At 33.4% G+C, this 13,646-nt stretch overlaps 1 protein-coding gene across 1 annotated transcript in view; it reads right to left on the reverse strand.

Moving 5' to 3' along the window:
• Positions 1–282: 282 nt before the first annotated feature.
• LOC128987979 (ATP-dependent DNA helicase DDX11) overlaps positions 283–13,646 on the reverse strand; it is a 38,523-nt gene continuing 25,159 nt past the window's right edge. The window contains exons 14-19 of the mRNA XM_054409139.1: positions 5,341–5,551; positions 2,873–3,022; positions 1,831–1,957; positions 1,246–1,376; positions 886–1,104; positions 283–557 (exon numbers count right to left, since the gene is read on the reverse strand). Coding sequence (XP_054265114.1) covers positions 519–557; positions 886–1,104; positions 1,246–1,376; positions 1,831–1,957; positions 2,873–3,022; positions 5,341–5,551 — 877 coding nt within the window. The 3' untranslated portion in view covers positions 283–518. The remainder of the gene's footprint in view (positions 558–885; positions 1,105–1,245; positions 1,377–1,830; positions 1,958–2,872; positions 3,023–5,340; positions 5,552–13,646) is intronic.

Consider the following 13,646-nt stretch of genomic DNA (forward strand, 5'->3'; position numbering starts at 1 on the left):
GTTTCTCTTACTATTGGAGGGAAATAAATAGCTATTTTTTATGAACATGTTCAAAATAAAATCCGATCACACATGGAATTTTCTAAATCTGCAGGTTTTGCTACAGTGCAAATTTTCTGTACAATCTTAAAAAAAATTACACTTCAATTGTAAGTCGGTTAAGTAGGACGGCTGGAAACAGGATGTAACAGAGAAAACCCTTACTCTATTAAGTATATACATAGTTTTATATATTTGTAAAAAGTATAAAAGCTTAATCTAAACAAGAATTATAAGCTAACTCACACGGTATAAAAAATGTCATGTAATGTCATGGAGTTGAAAGGCTCAGATGAGTGATGTTTAGTATTCATTTAACACATTTAAGACTAATAGTATTAAATTCAAACATAACTAAATATATCATAACCTAAAATAAAATAAACAGTTTCATTAATATCACAAAGTATGTCACTCTTAAAAGAAAACAGGAACAAACTGTTTTCAGGATCAGCTGTGATTCGGAAGTAGAAGTTTCTTCACTGTGATGCATTTTTAGCCCGTTTGGCAGCAAAAAACTGTAACAGAAAAATACAACTATGAATTTAGTACAAAACGGAGCAACGAAAAACAATTTGGTAGAGGAATAAGCGTGATTGTTTTACTTTGAATAAACAATAGAGTGAAAAATTTCGATTTTAATTGGCTTTCAATAATCAGAATACATAGCCCATCGTGGACAGCCCTTAGTGGTATAATTAGAATCCTTTCGATCATCTGCTGAACAGTGGCACGCTAGTGCTCTAAGATAAGGGTGGGTTTATTGGGTAAGGCTTTGGCAAGACTCTTTCCTTAAGCTCTATGCAGGATTCTATGAGTAATAACTGCCAACTACAAAATCCTGACCTTTGCCACAGCAGCAACAGTTGGTCCCATCTTCTGATTTGTCTGTAGCGATGTTTGTATCCAGCCGGGAAGCAGTTTAAGCGTGTTTGGTCGTGCGTATCTTGCGTCTAGTAACAGCACAGTGGCGTAATCCTCGCGATGTCGCACCGCGCGACCAATACACTGATTGACTGCCTTCATGCAAAGGTTCTCATAGTGTGATTGGCCTGCACCTCCTCCCTGAAAATTATGATGGAAAATTGAATATTCTGAACCGAACTACAAATAGTTTTGAGTAGAGCCTCAATTTTTTATGGCTATTTGAGTAAACATCCTTAACACTCATGACCAAAATTTATTAACTGTAATTACGTTTCATACCAGGGTGCTGTCTAGGTATGCCATCTTCTCCTGCAGTTCGGGACTCTTGATGTTGGGGTACGGCATTCCTACGACAATAACACATCTACCCAGATCATCACTGAAGTTCAGGCCTTCACTTAACTTGCCCCCTGAAACAGAAAAATGCTTTGGATGTGGATATTTTAGAATTATTTTGAGGATATCATGCTTGCCTGGATGGAAAAAGAGTGCATTCTGACACAAGAAACACAAATATTTAACAATGTACTACAAAAATAGTAATATATTGAATTTCCCCGGTTGGTAGTTGGGAAGAACATATGTCTTCTCAACATAAACCATCCTAAAAAAAAAAAAAAAAAAAAAAAAAAAAAGTGGATCAGTGACAGTGGAATATTCTAATTTTGTTAAAGACTGATTAGTGCCAAATTATTGTTTGTCTTCATATAGTGGGCTTTTTCCCATTTTAACCAGCCTGCCGCTATAACAAAAATCCTTTGAGTAACTCAATTTTGTCTGGATACCTATCTTAGCACTCTAAGATGGCTATTGGCTAGTTATATTTTTTTACATTTAACTTATGGTATGAAATACCAAGATTACCAACAACACTGAAGAGAAGAGCTCCGTTGGGTTTGATCGCTGGGTTCTTCTTACCAGCCTTGACAGCGGCCGCGTAATCTGACAATACTTGATCTACTTGGCTTGACTTGCGAGGTTCACGGAAAATCTGGAATTTTAAAATTAAATAATTTAAAACCTAAGACACAGTTTTCATGTTCTGAAAGACCAGTAATTATATGTCTTATGTTTTAGTCTACATATTATTGGCCTAAGAGTTAGAAGTAAGAAAACCATTTCGGTCCCATATCAATCAACTCTTTCCCTTTTGAGTGAGACTGAATATTAGCCTACGATTACGACTGAGTAACCAGACAGATTGCTGGTTTGATACAAAAAGTATTAATTCTGAAACACTAGTTGCTGATTCCCATTGGGCTATGATAATTTCCTTCCAACAACAGGTCAAAGTTAAGTTGACAATGCCAGGGTTTGAGTCGTTCACCAACAACAAAACATAAACAAAATCACTGGCCTAAAACTAATTACTTTTAAGCAAAATTTGATAAAGTCAAATATTAAATTCTGTTAAGCAATGGCTTGATTAAATACTAATACGCTGTAGTGAAACAAAAATCAGTAATGACACAGAGAGATCAATAAAATGACTCTAAAAGGTTAAAAGTGTTGAAGATGGGTAGATAAGTGTGACAACAGTAACATAATTTAAGACAATGAAAGAAAGTAATTTTAAAAAGTACTTGTTTATTGTACTATTGTCTTTATTGTATGTTAGAATTAGAATTTGGATCATGTAAAGCTTAATCAACTTAGAAGAAACAAATTAACAAGTTCACAACAAAAATTACAAGCGCACAAAGAAAATTAAAGGATAGAAAGCAAATAAAAAATGCATGCAAAAATAGTGCACAATGTTTTCTCCTGGAGTTAGAAAGTAAATTATTACTACAGTACTCACAATTAATTAGTATAGGTCTATTAGAAAGATTATAAATTTGAATAAGATTTCAAACTTACTAAAATCCACAAAAGAGCATGCAAAGTAAAAGAATATGAGAGGAACCTTCTTCTTCAAAGAAAGTTTATCGATTGTTCCGGATTTTTTGAAGTGCTCAAAAACAGCTTGTTCGTAGTCGTAGGAACAGAAGAAGCATACAATGCCTCCAGGGACTATGTTGCAAAAGTTGTCCAAAGTTCTTCCGAGCTCTGTCATCTGTTGGAAATAGAAAGGTTGTTTAAAAAACATTCTAGTTTTATGTAAATTTTTTCATCATTAAGTACTTAAGATCTTAAGACCTTTGTAACTCTGTGCATGTCAATAATAATCGTAATTGTACTAAAGACCATTTTTAGTCAAGGGAAAAAGATTGTATGAGAGTATTTCTAAAAATTATTGTTACTTTACATTTTGGTTCTCAGGAGTAACTGTTTGAATTCCGGTACTTACATGCATGTTACTCAATTAGGATAGGAAAAATAGGAACACTTTAGTTATTTTATGTATGTTTATTTTTATTTAACACAAAAAGCTACAGAAAAATGCATAAAGGTTATCAACAATCAACATAATTTATTTTTGAATTACAATAATCAAGTTACACTAGTGTACCTGTTGCTCGAATTCGAGCAATTGCTAAGTATTACAGGCGTTATTTTAAAACGAATAACAGTCATAATTTCTGATGACTTTAAAGATTCAACTCAAATATTATGGAACATTAGGTTGTCCATAATAACAATTAAAAATTCTGCAAATCGGCTCTTTCAATGATTACTAAAAGATGCAGATGCAGCACAGAGTGTTAATTCAGTTTTCTTTTTCTTTTTAGTATATCAAATTATCCAGGCTCTCTGGCTTTTTTCCATTTAATATTTACGCCAACCCAAATCCAACCAAGTCAGTAAAAAATGTTTGTGGCAAACTCCTCATTCCCACCACCACCCCTGGCTTAAGTCTGGTACTTATTTGCCAGGCCAATGCCCCGTCAAAATCTTCTTTCTCTTTAGGCTTCAGCCACTTTCAATCCTTGTCCAGACACATTATAATTCCAAAAGCCTAACAGCACGACTCCCTTCCCCATACCGCCCTGAGCGGTAGGGATCATTGAGATTCGCTCTAACCTTTCCTCTCCCCTTCATGGGCAAGTTTTCATTCCTATCCTTTCTTAGTTTTTGTTTGTTTCTTTTTTTTAAATTTAAAAGCCTGTATGTATCCCTGGTTTTTCCTGTGACCAACTGCGTTTCATAATGGCCCATCTCCCAATCTTGTTCCAGTCTCTTTCTGATGTTAGGTATACATCAGAACGTTTACCTTTCAAACGATAACATAAAACACTCTGCTCCCAACGCATTTGCCAATCATCTAATATCACCTCTCTTCTGTTTCCGATGTAGTCCTACCCGCCTCCTTGTCTTCCAAAATCAACAGCTTATGCAGCGATTATCCAGCAGTCCTAAATTGAATGTGAAATCTTCAGGCGGCTGTTGGAGAGCACACTTAAACCCAACACGGAAGGTTTCTTGCTGTATCCGGCTATCAACGACAATAGTATTATTTGTATTTCGTTCGCGTCTACCAGTTAAAGTTCGTCGGCCTCCTCCTATCGGCCGTCCTCGTCGACGTCTTTCAATCTCCATTATGTCAAACATTTCTTTGGTTATGTTTTGATTTTGTGCAAATAAAAACTGGTTTAAAACAGTGAAACGTCAATCTTTTCAACTAATCTAATAAATCCTTATAGCACATGTCTTAAATTTTAGTATAACCAGCTGTTTCAAATATTAGTGTCAATTTCAAACGATTCATCTGTTCAAATGTAAACAAACATTTTCTCACTAAGAATCACATGGGAACTTTGTAGGCCACTGGGGCAGAGCCCTGATGGAATTCCAAAGTTTTTTTTGCTTGATGGCAAAACTACATCCTAAGACCTTTCTAACGACACCTTGGACATGGTGATCGGTAGCACCACCGCTCCAAAACAATTATGACAAAAATATGTCTAGCGTATTATATATATAGATTATGAACCCATTTGAATAAACAAAAACACTATGTCCACCTAAAAAAGTCTAGGCTACAAGTACAACACTGGGCAAGTGTTTAAAATGATGAGGTATTTTAATTCATCTTTAAACTATAACCATTAACTATAGTCTAAGCTATAACCCAGATGGTCAGAAAATGCAACCCTATTCAGTTATATTATAACTCATAATAAAAGATTATTAAATTAATTTATAGGAAACTATTTAAACATTTAAAACTAAACACAAACAAGTAAAGACAACTTTTTGGACCAAAACATGATGATGTAATTTATTGGGTTAAACTATTTTTCAAATTTGAATAATTAAGTTGCATTATTTGTAATATTATTCAAACAGACCATGAGAACCTTAAAAAATCCAGGCTAAAACACAACTATGCACATACTAAAAATAACTGATTAGAAGGTAAGTTGGTTAGTAAATGCAATAATCATAATTTTTGATAATCTAAGTATTGAAATGAAACGTGGAAACACTTACAATAGCAACCGAGTTACGATTCTGGTAGGAGAAATCAAAAGGTTTGTTGGTCGGGCCTGAAGTGAGGACAATAGGCAGTATGTGTTCCGGTGGTATGACATGACCACAACTAAACTGTGTGACCCTCGTAGTATCAGCTCCGGCAGCGGCAAACAGCTGATCTTTGAACTCAGAGATAGGCTGCATGGTGCCTCCACACACCACTACACTCCTGCGTAAAAAAAAACTGGCAATAAATTTCAATTGGTAATTTTTGTGCAAAAAAGATTCTTACACCAGCTGTATTTGCATTTATATTTGCATCAGCTCATTTAAAAAATTCCTTTGTACATTAAGAAACAAGTAAAATTTTTTATTATTTTTTAGTGTTGAGCAGAATGCACAAGTGCACAAGAACCCTTTCCCCACTGCTTTTGTTACTATATACAGTATTTTCAACACTTAATTGATATTGGAATAGTTTAAAATTTAATACCCACCATGGTGGATTTAAATTTAAATCTAGTGGTGAGACTCTGGGGAGTGAGCTGGTTTAGTGGTAAAACCCAGGACTTAAATCCCTGAGGTAGCGGTTCAAATCCACCAAAATGACCAACAGACTTTATCCAAGTGATGCTCCAACCCCTATCTAGCCTGAAGTTGTGAAATACAATCCCATGCCAGTAACACCCAAGGACAAAGCAACAAAAAGTAGTGAATTACAGGGTTGTTGGAGCTTTTTCACTTATCCTCAACACAAAATGCACATGTGTGTACAAAGAGAAGTAAGGTAAAGATTAAACATCCAATGGTACACTTGTGGTGTCTGCACTAGTCGCTGGTGTCTGGGACAATGTCCAACACCATTCCCTTTGCCCTCATGTACTACAAAGCTCATGGTGGAGGAAGACACTGTGTCACGTGCGATAGGTATTTCCAACCGAACAGTGCTCGCCGCTCGGACCCTTCCTTGCTTGTATATTTCCGGCACAATTTACTAGAGTTGAAAGCGCACGGTCTTCCCATCATGTTTCTTCTCTACCTTAACTTCTCAGTGGCAACAACAACAACAGGTAATGTAAAAAATAATGCCAGGAAACAAGATGGCAGTATTATCAAGCACTATGTCAAGCTAAACGTCTGTTACTTTCTGAATAGTTCTCATTCATGATTGTTTGATTGGTTAGTCACTCCAACTGCATAAAAATATGATTTATTGCAAATGAAATGTAAATATGATAATCACTAGCAGAGTACCCGTCCTTCGTACGGGGTTGGCATATAAGTTTAAATTGCTTATTGCAGTTATACTCAAGCTTTGCGTTTGCAATGGGGGAGGACAAAGTTTGATAAAATTTTCTTCTTTAAATTGACGGTATACTATGGTATTACACATCTACCATAGCCATTATGTTCTACCTCTTCACCTAAACAATAAAGAAAAATAAAGTATTACAAATTAACAATATTATTATTACAAATAACTGTAAACAATCCTACTTTGACAGTTCTCATTGCGTATCACAGTTGTTTGTTGCTACTTAGTTCAAATTAGCTGTTTAGATAAATGCAAAAAAATATACCGCTGCACCCTGTTCGTAAATCTTATAAATTTTTAATGCTTTTGTATATCATAGAACCAACTTTCTTTTTTAGTTGAAACAGCTTACTAAATTAAAATTCTTTAATTCCCTTTAAATATGAATACTCATAAGGTTAACATGGGGAACTACAGAGCCACTGGGGCGGAGCCCGAAGGGTTTTTTGAGATAAGAATTAGTATGTAATGAATGAATTAGATAGTATGTATGAATTAGATAGTGAACTTGACTATTTAATATGTGAACAGGTCTGAAGTATCCAGTGCATTTAAGAAGTTTTTTAATATATTCTAAGTATTGAATAGTGTTTAAAGTGCTACATACCTTAAATTTAACCATATATAAACATTTATAAGTGATGAATTCCGTAAAGAAAAACACAAGTTACAAGAATATTTGAAAAATAGTTTTACACTTTCTACAGCAGGCCAAAACACATTGTTACACTGACTGGAGCAAACTGGCAGGAAAAGTATAAAGTCTTATTCATAAATTATTAATAAAGGTAAAAAACATTTTGAACTTAATTTCTTAGCAAAATAAAATAATATTTTTTCTTTTAACACAATGAAAATTTTAATTTGTAATTTAAATTTTATAAGAGATACCAACTACGGAACTCAAGAACCACAAGTAAACCTGTAACCTAAGGATAACCTGTTGGAGTTTGAAACCTGCTTCAGCAGAATCGACAGACTCCTTATCAGCTGCTTTGTTTACTCGGAGAACTGACCCTTCAACTGACCTACTAATAGAGCTATTGCCACAATATTCAAATATTTTATCACTTCTCATTACAGAATAGAGAACTATTGTTATTTAAGATATTACATAAGGACAGCAATTTAATATTTTAACTGTAAATTAATATAATTATTTTACTGGAAATATAAACTGCAATCAAAAGTAGTTTTGATTTTATTTTGTGTTTATGTTTTATACTTTTTGATATGGATAGCAAGGATAAAAAATGTATGATTCCCAAAGGGTGGAAAAGAGAGGAAATAGTTAGAAAGAAAGGGATTCATAAAGGAAAAATTGATGTATATATAACCTCACCGTCAGGCAAGTTATTTCGTTCTAAAAAAGAACTAGCTAAATACATTGATGAGAAAAAACTTGTGTACAAAATTGAAGATTTCAATTTTTCTGTTAAGAAAACAAATCAAAATTTTCTGTTGGAGCCTCCTGGTGATATAAAGTCTGTTGATATTTCTACTTGTACAGATAGTGTCAGTGTTTGTACTTCTGACGACTCATACAGCTTAAATAGTTTAAATAGTGTAGAAATCATATCTGACTTGCAAAATGATTTTTCAATAGAACTGAACGCTGGAACTCCCCTTAGTACACAGCCCATTGTTGATTTCGACAACCACATAGCATCTAGTAATAGTACTCCAATGCATAAAGATTCATTTGTTGTAAATAAACTAAACAACATTGAGAAGAACTCCAAAATTGCAAAGGAAATTCAAACTGATGTAAACACCGGTCATTGTATGTCTTTGCTTAACAACGAATGGTTAAATGATGATATGATTAGAATTTATCTTGAAATGCTGAATGATAAAATAGTAAACAATGAAAACATCTATTTTATAAACCCTGTTGTAAGCCAAGCAATCAAGTGCCTAGATGATACAGATTATTTAATAACACCTCTAAAACTACAAGAAAAATAATTTATATTAATACCAGTAAACGATGCAAAAGCTGTTTGTGCAGTGGGTGGCACACATTGGAGCTTATTATTGTATCAAAAATCAAGAAACACTTTTTACTACTTGGATTCTTCAAAACAATACAACTTGGAATCTGCTAAAGAAATTTTCCTGAAAGTCAGTAGAGTCATTACAGATAGTCCCGAAAATGCAAATTTTCATATTGTCAACTGTCCACAGCAGGACAATATGGTGGACTGTGGTGTATATCTGCTTCTGTTTGTTGACCACATAGTGAAGGGAATCCTAAATAACAATATTGATCTAGCTCTCCAACAGTTTCATGAACTAAAAATAAACAGGACTCAAGTAATCTCCAAACGAGCCACCCTTGCCTACCTAATGTACAACAGTCAACACTTGTTCATTGAAGCACCTGATGTAAAAAAATTGTTCTTTGAGCAGTGCATGCCTCAGACCTGCTTAACAGAGCCTACACCTCAAGTCACAGACATCCAATCCACAACATCTACGGAGCCTAAAACTAAAGAAAAAGGATTTTTAATCAGAAACAATAATAATAGCCAAAAATGGGAACAACCTAAAAAAGTGTCAAAAGCAAAGCCGCATCCAAAAACTAACCTTAACCTGAACACCACTACAATACAAACAAACAACCGCTATGATGTATTACATCATAATCATGGGGCAGAATACTTAGAAGATACCGGTAGATCCAACAACTTCACAAGCCCAGTACAAAGTACAGCAAAAGATAAAAGAAGATCTGCTGTGCCTAAATGGATCCATGACAGGGAAAATAGTACTAAAATGGAAATAGAATTATATGCAGATAGTCACGGAAGACAGCTTCCTGAAATAATAAATTTCTGCAGTAAAAATAAAATAAAAGTTAGTGGCCAAGTGATGCCCGGGGCAACTACCGAAAAAGTGTATAATGAGGCAATGAGAAGTAGAATTAGAAACAAGATGCTGCTTTTAATATCGGGCTCAAATGACGTAATTAAAAAGACAACCAATAATATCTATGAAAACTTAGAAAAGTATCTGGAAAACTTGATTGCTGGAGACAACAGTAAAACAATAATAGTCACTACTATTCCTCACCGCTATGATCTAAATCCAAAGGACTCAGCCCATGATCATATAACCATGATCAATAACTATATCAAAGAAATTACGGTAAGAACTCCTTGCGTAAAAGTTATTGATCTTGACGAGCTGGAAAGGTTTCATTTTACCAATCATGGGTTGCATCTGAATCATCGTGGAAAGAAAAAGCTATCCTACATGATAACATCACTCATAAATAAAATTAAAATAAACAACGTCACACATGTTATTGGAGGTGATAGGCATGTAAATAGTAATTCTGTAAATAGTAAATCTGTAAAAAATAGTAAATCCGTAAATAGTAACTCTCCCAGACAGATAAGAAATTCAGCTGGTATTAATATCATCCAAGCAAACATGAAGGACATTATAGATGGATTTCAGAACAACGAGACTGTGGGTTTTGCGCATACAATATCAGCTGACCTGGATAGTGAGAGGAGTATGAGTGCTGGGGTTGCGGTTACCTTCCGGAATCAATTTGGCAAGCCCCTCCTTTCAAATTGCCTTAGCAGTCACTTGGCATATCAAAAGGTGAATAAAGGAGCAAGCATATTTAGTCTCATTACAAAAACTAAATATTTTTTGAAACCTACAAAATTTGACTACGACTGTGCTTTTGAACAACTGACAAATGAATTTAAAAAGACAGCTTAAGATACTTATATGTTCAGCAATGGGTTGCGTTAGAGATCAAATATGGCCAGATCACTTTATACAAAACTTAATAAGATTTCAAAATAATACTGGAGCAATTGTAAATATTATCTGCTATTATCAAAACTCAAATAGGCTTTTATACAACGGTGTACCCTATAACTATTTTCTGAAACGTCTACAACAAATTATTGATGTCCATCACACCCAACAGTCTTCCCCTATCAGCGAGCTTCACTTGGAATCATCTGCATCCGTTTCCAATAGATCGACACTAGACCAAAGAACTTCACCTAAGCCGACTCACAACAGCCCAACCTCCACTAGTAACCCTGCCAGTCCAAAAGTCACTCCTGGTGATCTTCAGTTTAGTGAAGTGGTCAAGCTTCCGGGAAGTGTTAAAAAGCAGAGCAGTGGCGCATTAGAGAGTGTAAATAGTGTAAATATTCAAGTTCCACCATGTCAAATGTCTTTAAATAATAGTAGTTTTTTATGAATACCAATTTGTCATCAATTTTGAAGGGGGTTAGCTTTAAGTATAAGAGTATATCATGTGTTAAAACTTATCCAGAGTTTCCAAAAGAATCCAATTCAATCCATACATTAACTACTAAACAAAGAGAAATTGAAGAAAATTTCTCTTACCCCAAAGAAATAATTCCTTTAAATGTTGATAAAAATTCATCTTTTTTAAATGCTGATAAATCCTCTAAATCCTCTAATGTAAGCCTTTTAGACCAAGATAACTACTGTGTAAATTGCAAAGAGTGTCATTTTGATCTGTATAAAAAATGTGTTAAGTGGGAATATGGTCAAACCTTTTGTGCAAATAAGAAAAATGCATTTATCATGCACTTGAATATTCAGGGTGGTCTGGTGAAAAAACTGCATGATATACACTTATTTTTGGATGATTCAAATGTTGATGTAGTGTGTTTGAATGAGCATTGTTTACAGGATAATCAAATAAATTTGTTATCAAGTCTAAACAAATATAAGTTAGCAGCTTATTATTGTAGAAGCTCAATTGCAAGGGGAGGTTCATGCATACTTTTGAAACTTGATTATGTTTTTAAAGAAATGACAGATTTATATATATACAATGAAGAAAGTATTTTTGAAGTTTGTAGTATTGAAATACCTATTTTGAATGTTATTATTGTTTCAATTTATAGAACTCCATATGAGAATAATTTTATAATATTTATAGATAAATTAGAATTGCTACTTTCTAAGCTACAAAAATATGTAAAAACTTATCAGATTTGTATAGCAGGAGATTTTAATATAGATATTTTAGAAACCTGCAGCTCACCCAGCCATAAAACTAGGTTTTTAAATTTAATCAGCATGTACGGTTTTACAATTAATTTTCGTTCTCCAACTAGAATAACTATAAATACAAGCTCATGCATTGACAATATTTTAACTAATGACAACTTTGTTTTTAACCAGAATATAAGATCTAAAATGAACCTTGAACTAGGTGTTTCGGATCACAGGGCACTTTTTATTGAAATTTCAAGAAATACTGCACTTTGCAAAAAAATACAGTACAAAAAAAGATTATTTTCAAAACAAAATAAAGCGCTTTTTTATCAACACATATCAGGAGTTAATTGGAATACATTGCCTCAACAAGATGCTCAAACTAATTTTAACAATTTTTTCAATCAGTTGTTAGTAAATTTTGATAAATGTTTCCCTCTTAAATTTTACACTAACAAACCACCCAAAAATAAATATAGGAAAAGCTGGGTGACTAAAGGTATTAAAATATCAAGTCAGAGAAAAAGAGAGCTAAGCACTATTGCCAAAACGGTTCAAGATGTTAATTTTAAAAAGTATTACAAAAACTATAGAAAAATATTTAAAGCTGTTTGCGATAAGGCTAGGAAAATGTTTAATTGTAAAGTTATATCATCTTCAGATAATAAGAGCAAAGCGGTGTGGAATGTTGTGAAGTCTGAACTTGGAGTCCTGAATTCCAATCATTTGGATTTCCCTGATTTGTGTGTCAGAGACAAGCAATTAAAAGATAGACAAAATGTGGTAAATTTTCTCAATGATAAATTTTGTAACATTTACAAAAATATAAATTGTATGCCTTGCTTACACACTGCAACTAATTTGATTAATAATACTAGTAGGCCTAATAATATAAGAATGAAATTTCAGTTCAGACATGTATCGATTTTAGAAATTAAAAAAACCGTTAGAAATTTAAAAAATAAAAAATCTTCTGGATGGGATGAAATTCCTATTGAATTAATTAAAAATGTCATAAACCATATTGCAGAGCCTCTGTGTCTAGTAATCAATCAATGTTTTGATGAAGGAATTTTTCCCTATCAATTAAAAAATGCTGAGCTGAAACCACTTTTCAAAAAAGGCTCAGTAATGGACCCTGATAACTATCGTCCTATTTCAATACTCCCATCTTTGTCTAAAATCTTTGAAAAAATTGCTTACAACCAAATCTATTCATATTTCGAAAATAATGATTTATTTACCAATAAACAATATGGTTTTAGATCTGGGAAAAACACTATATCTGCTGTCTCAGATTTCATAAATCAGGTTTCTGATGGCTTGGATGGGTCTCAGAGCACAGCTGCGGTGTTCTGTGATCTATCCAAGGCATTTGATTGTGTAAATTACAATATATTAATGAGTAAACTTAAATATTATGAATTTTCTGATATGGCTTTGTCTTGGATGCATTCATATTTGACTAACAGACATCAAAGAACAATAATCGTAAAAAATGGTAAAAAATGTATTTCACAGTGGCTTAACACTAAATGTGGGGTTCCGCAAGGGTCAATACTAGGCCCCTTGCTATTTTTAATATTTATAAATGACTTACCTCGAAATGTATCGTCTAACCTTATCTTATATGCTGATGACACTACAGCAATAGTTAAATCAAATAATTTGCAAAATCTTAAACAAGAAATCAGTCTTTCTATTCTTAATTTATCTAATTGGTTTACAGCCAACGGGCTAAAACTTAATAATTCTAAAACACAGGTGATGTTATTTCAAACAATTCAGAATAGGCAAAACTCCACTGTTGAATTATCTTATGATAATAATATTATATCCTTTACTGAAAATGCAAAATTTTTGGGTTTAGATATCGATAAGAATTTAACATGGAAAACACACATAAAAATGGTAGTTGGTAAATTAAATACGGCTTGCTTTCAAATGTATGTTTTGAGAAATGTAATAGATTTAAAAACTAAACTCACAGTGTACTATGCAA

This window comes from Macrosteles quadrilineatus, unplaced genomic scaffold (genome assembly GCF_028750875.1).
Source record: "Macrosteles quadrilineatus isolate MER2022 unplaced genomic scaffold, UCM_ALF_1.0 Scaffold_2__2_contigs__length_208266976, whole genome shotgun sequence".
Lineage (NCBI taxonomy): Eukaryota > Metazoa > Arthropoda > Insecta > Hemiptera > Cicadellidae > Macrosteles > Macrosteles quadrilineatus.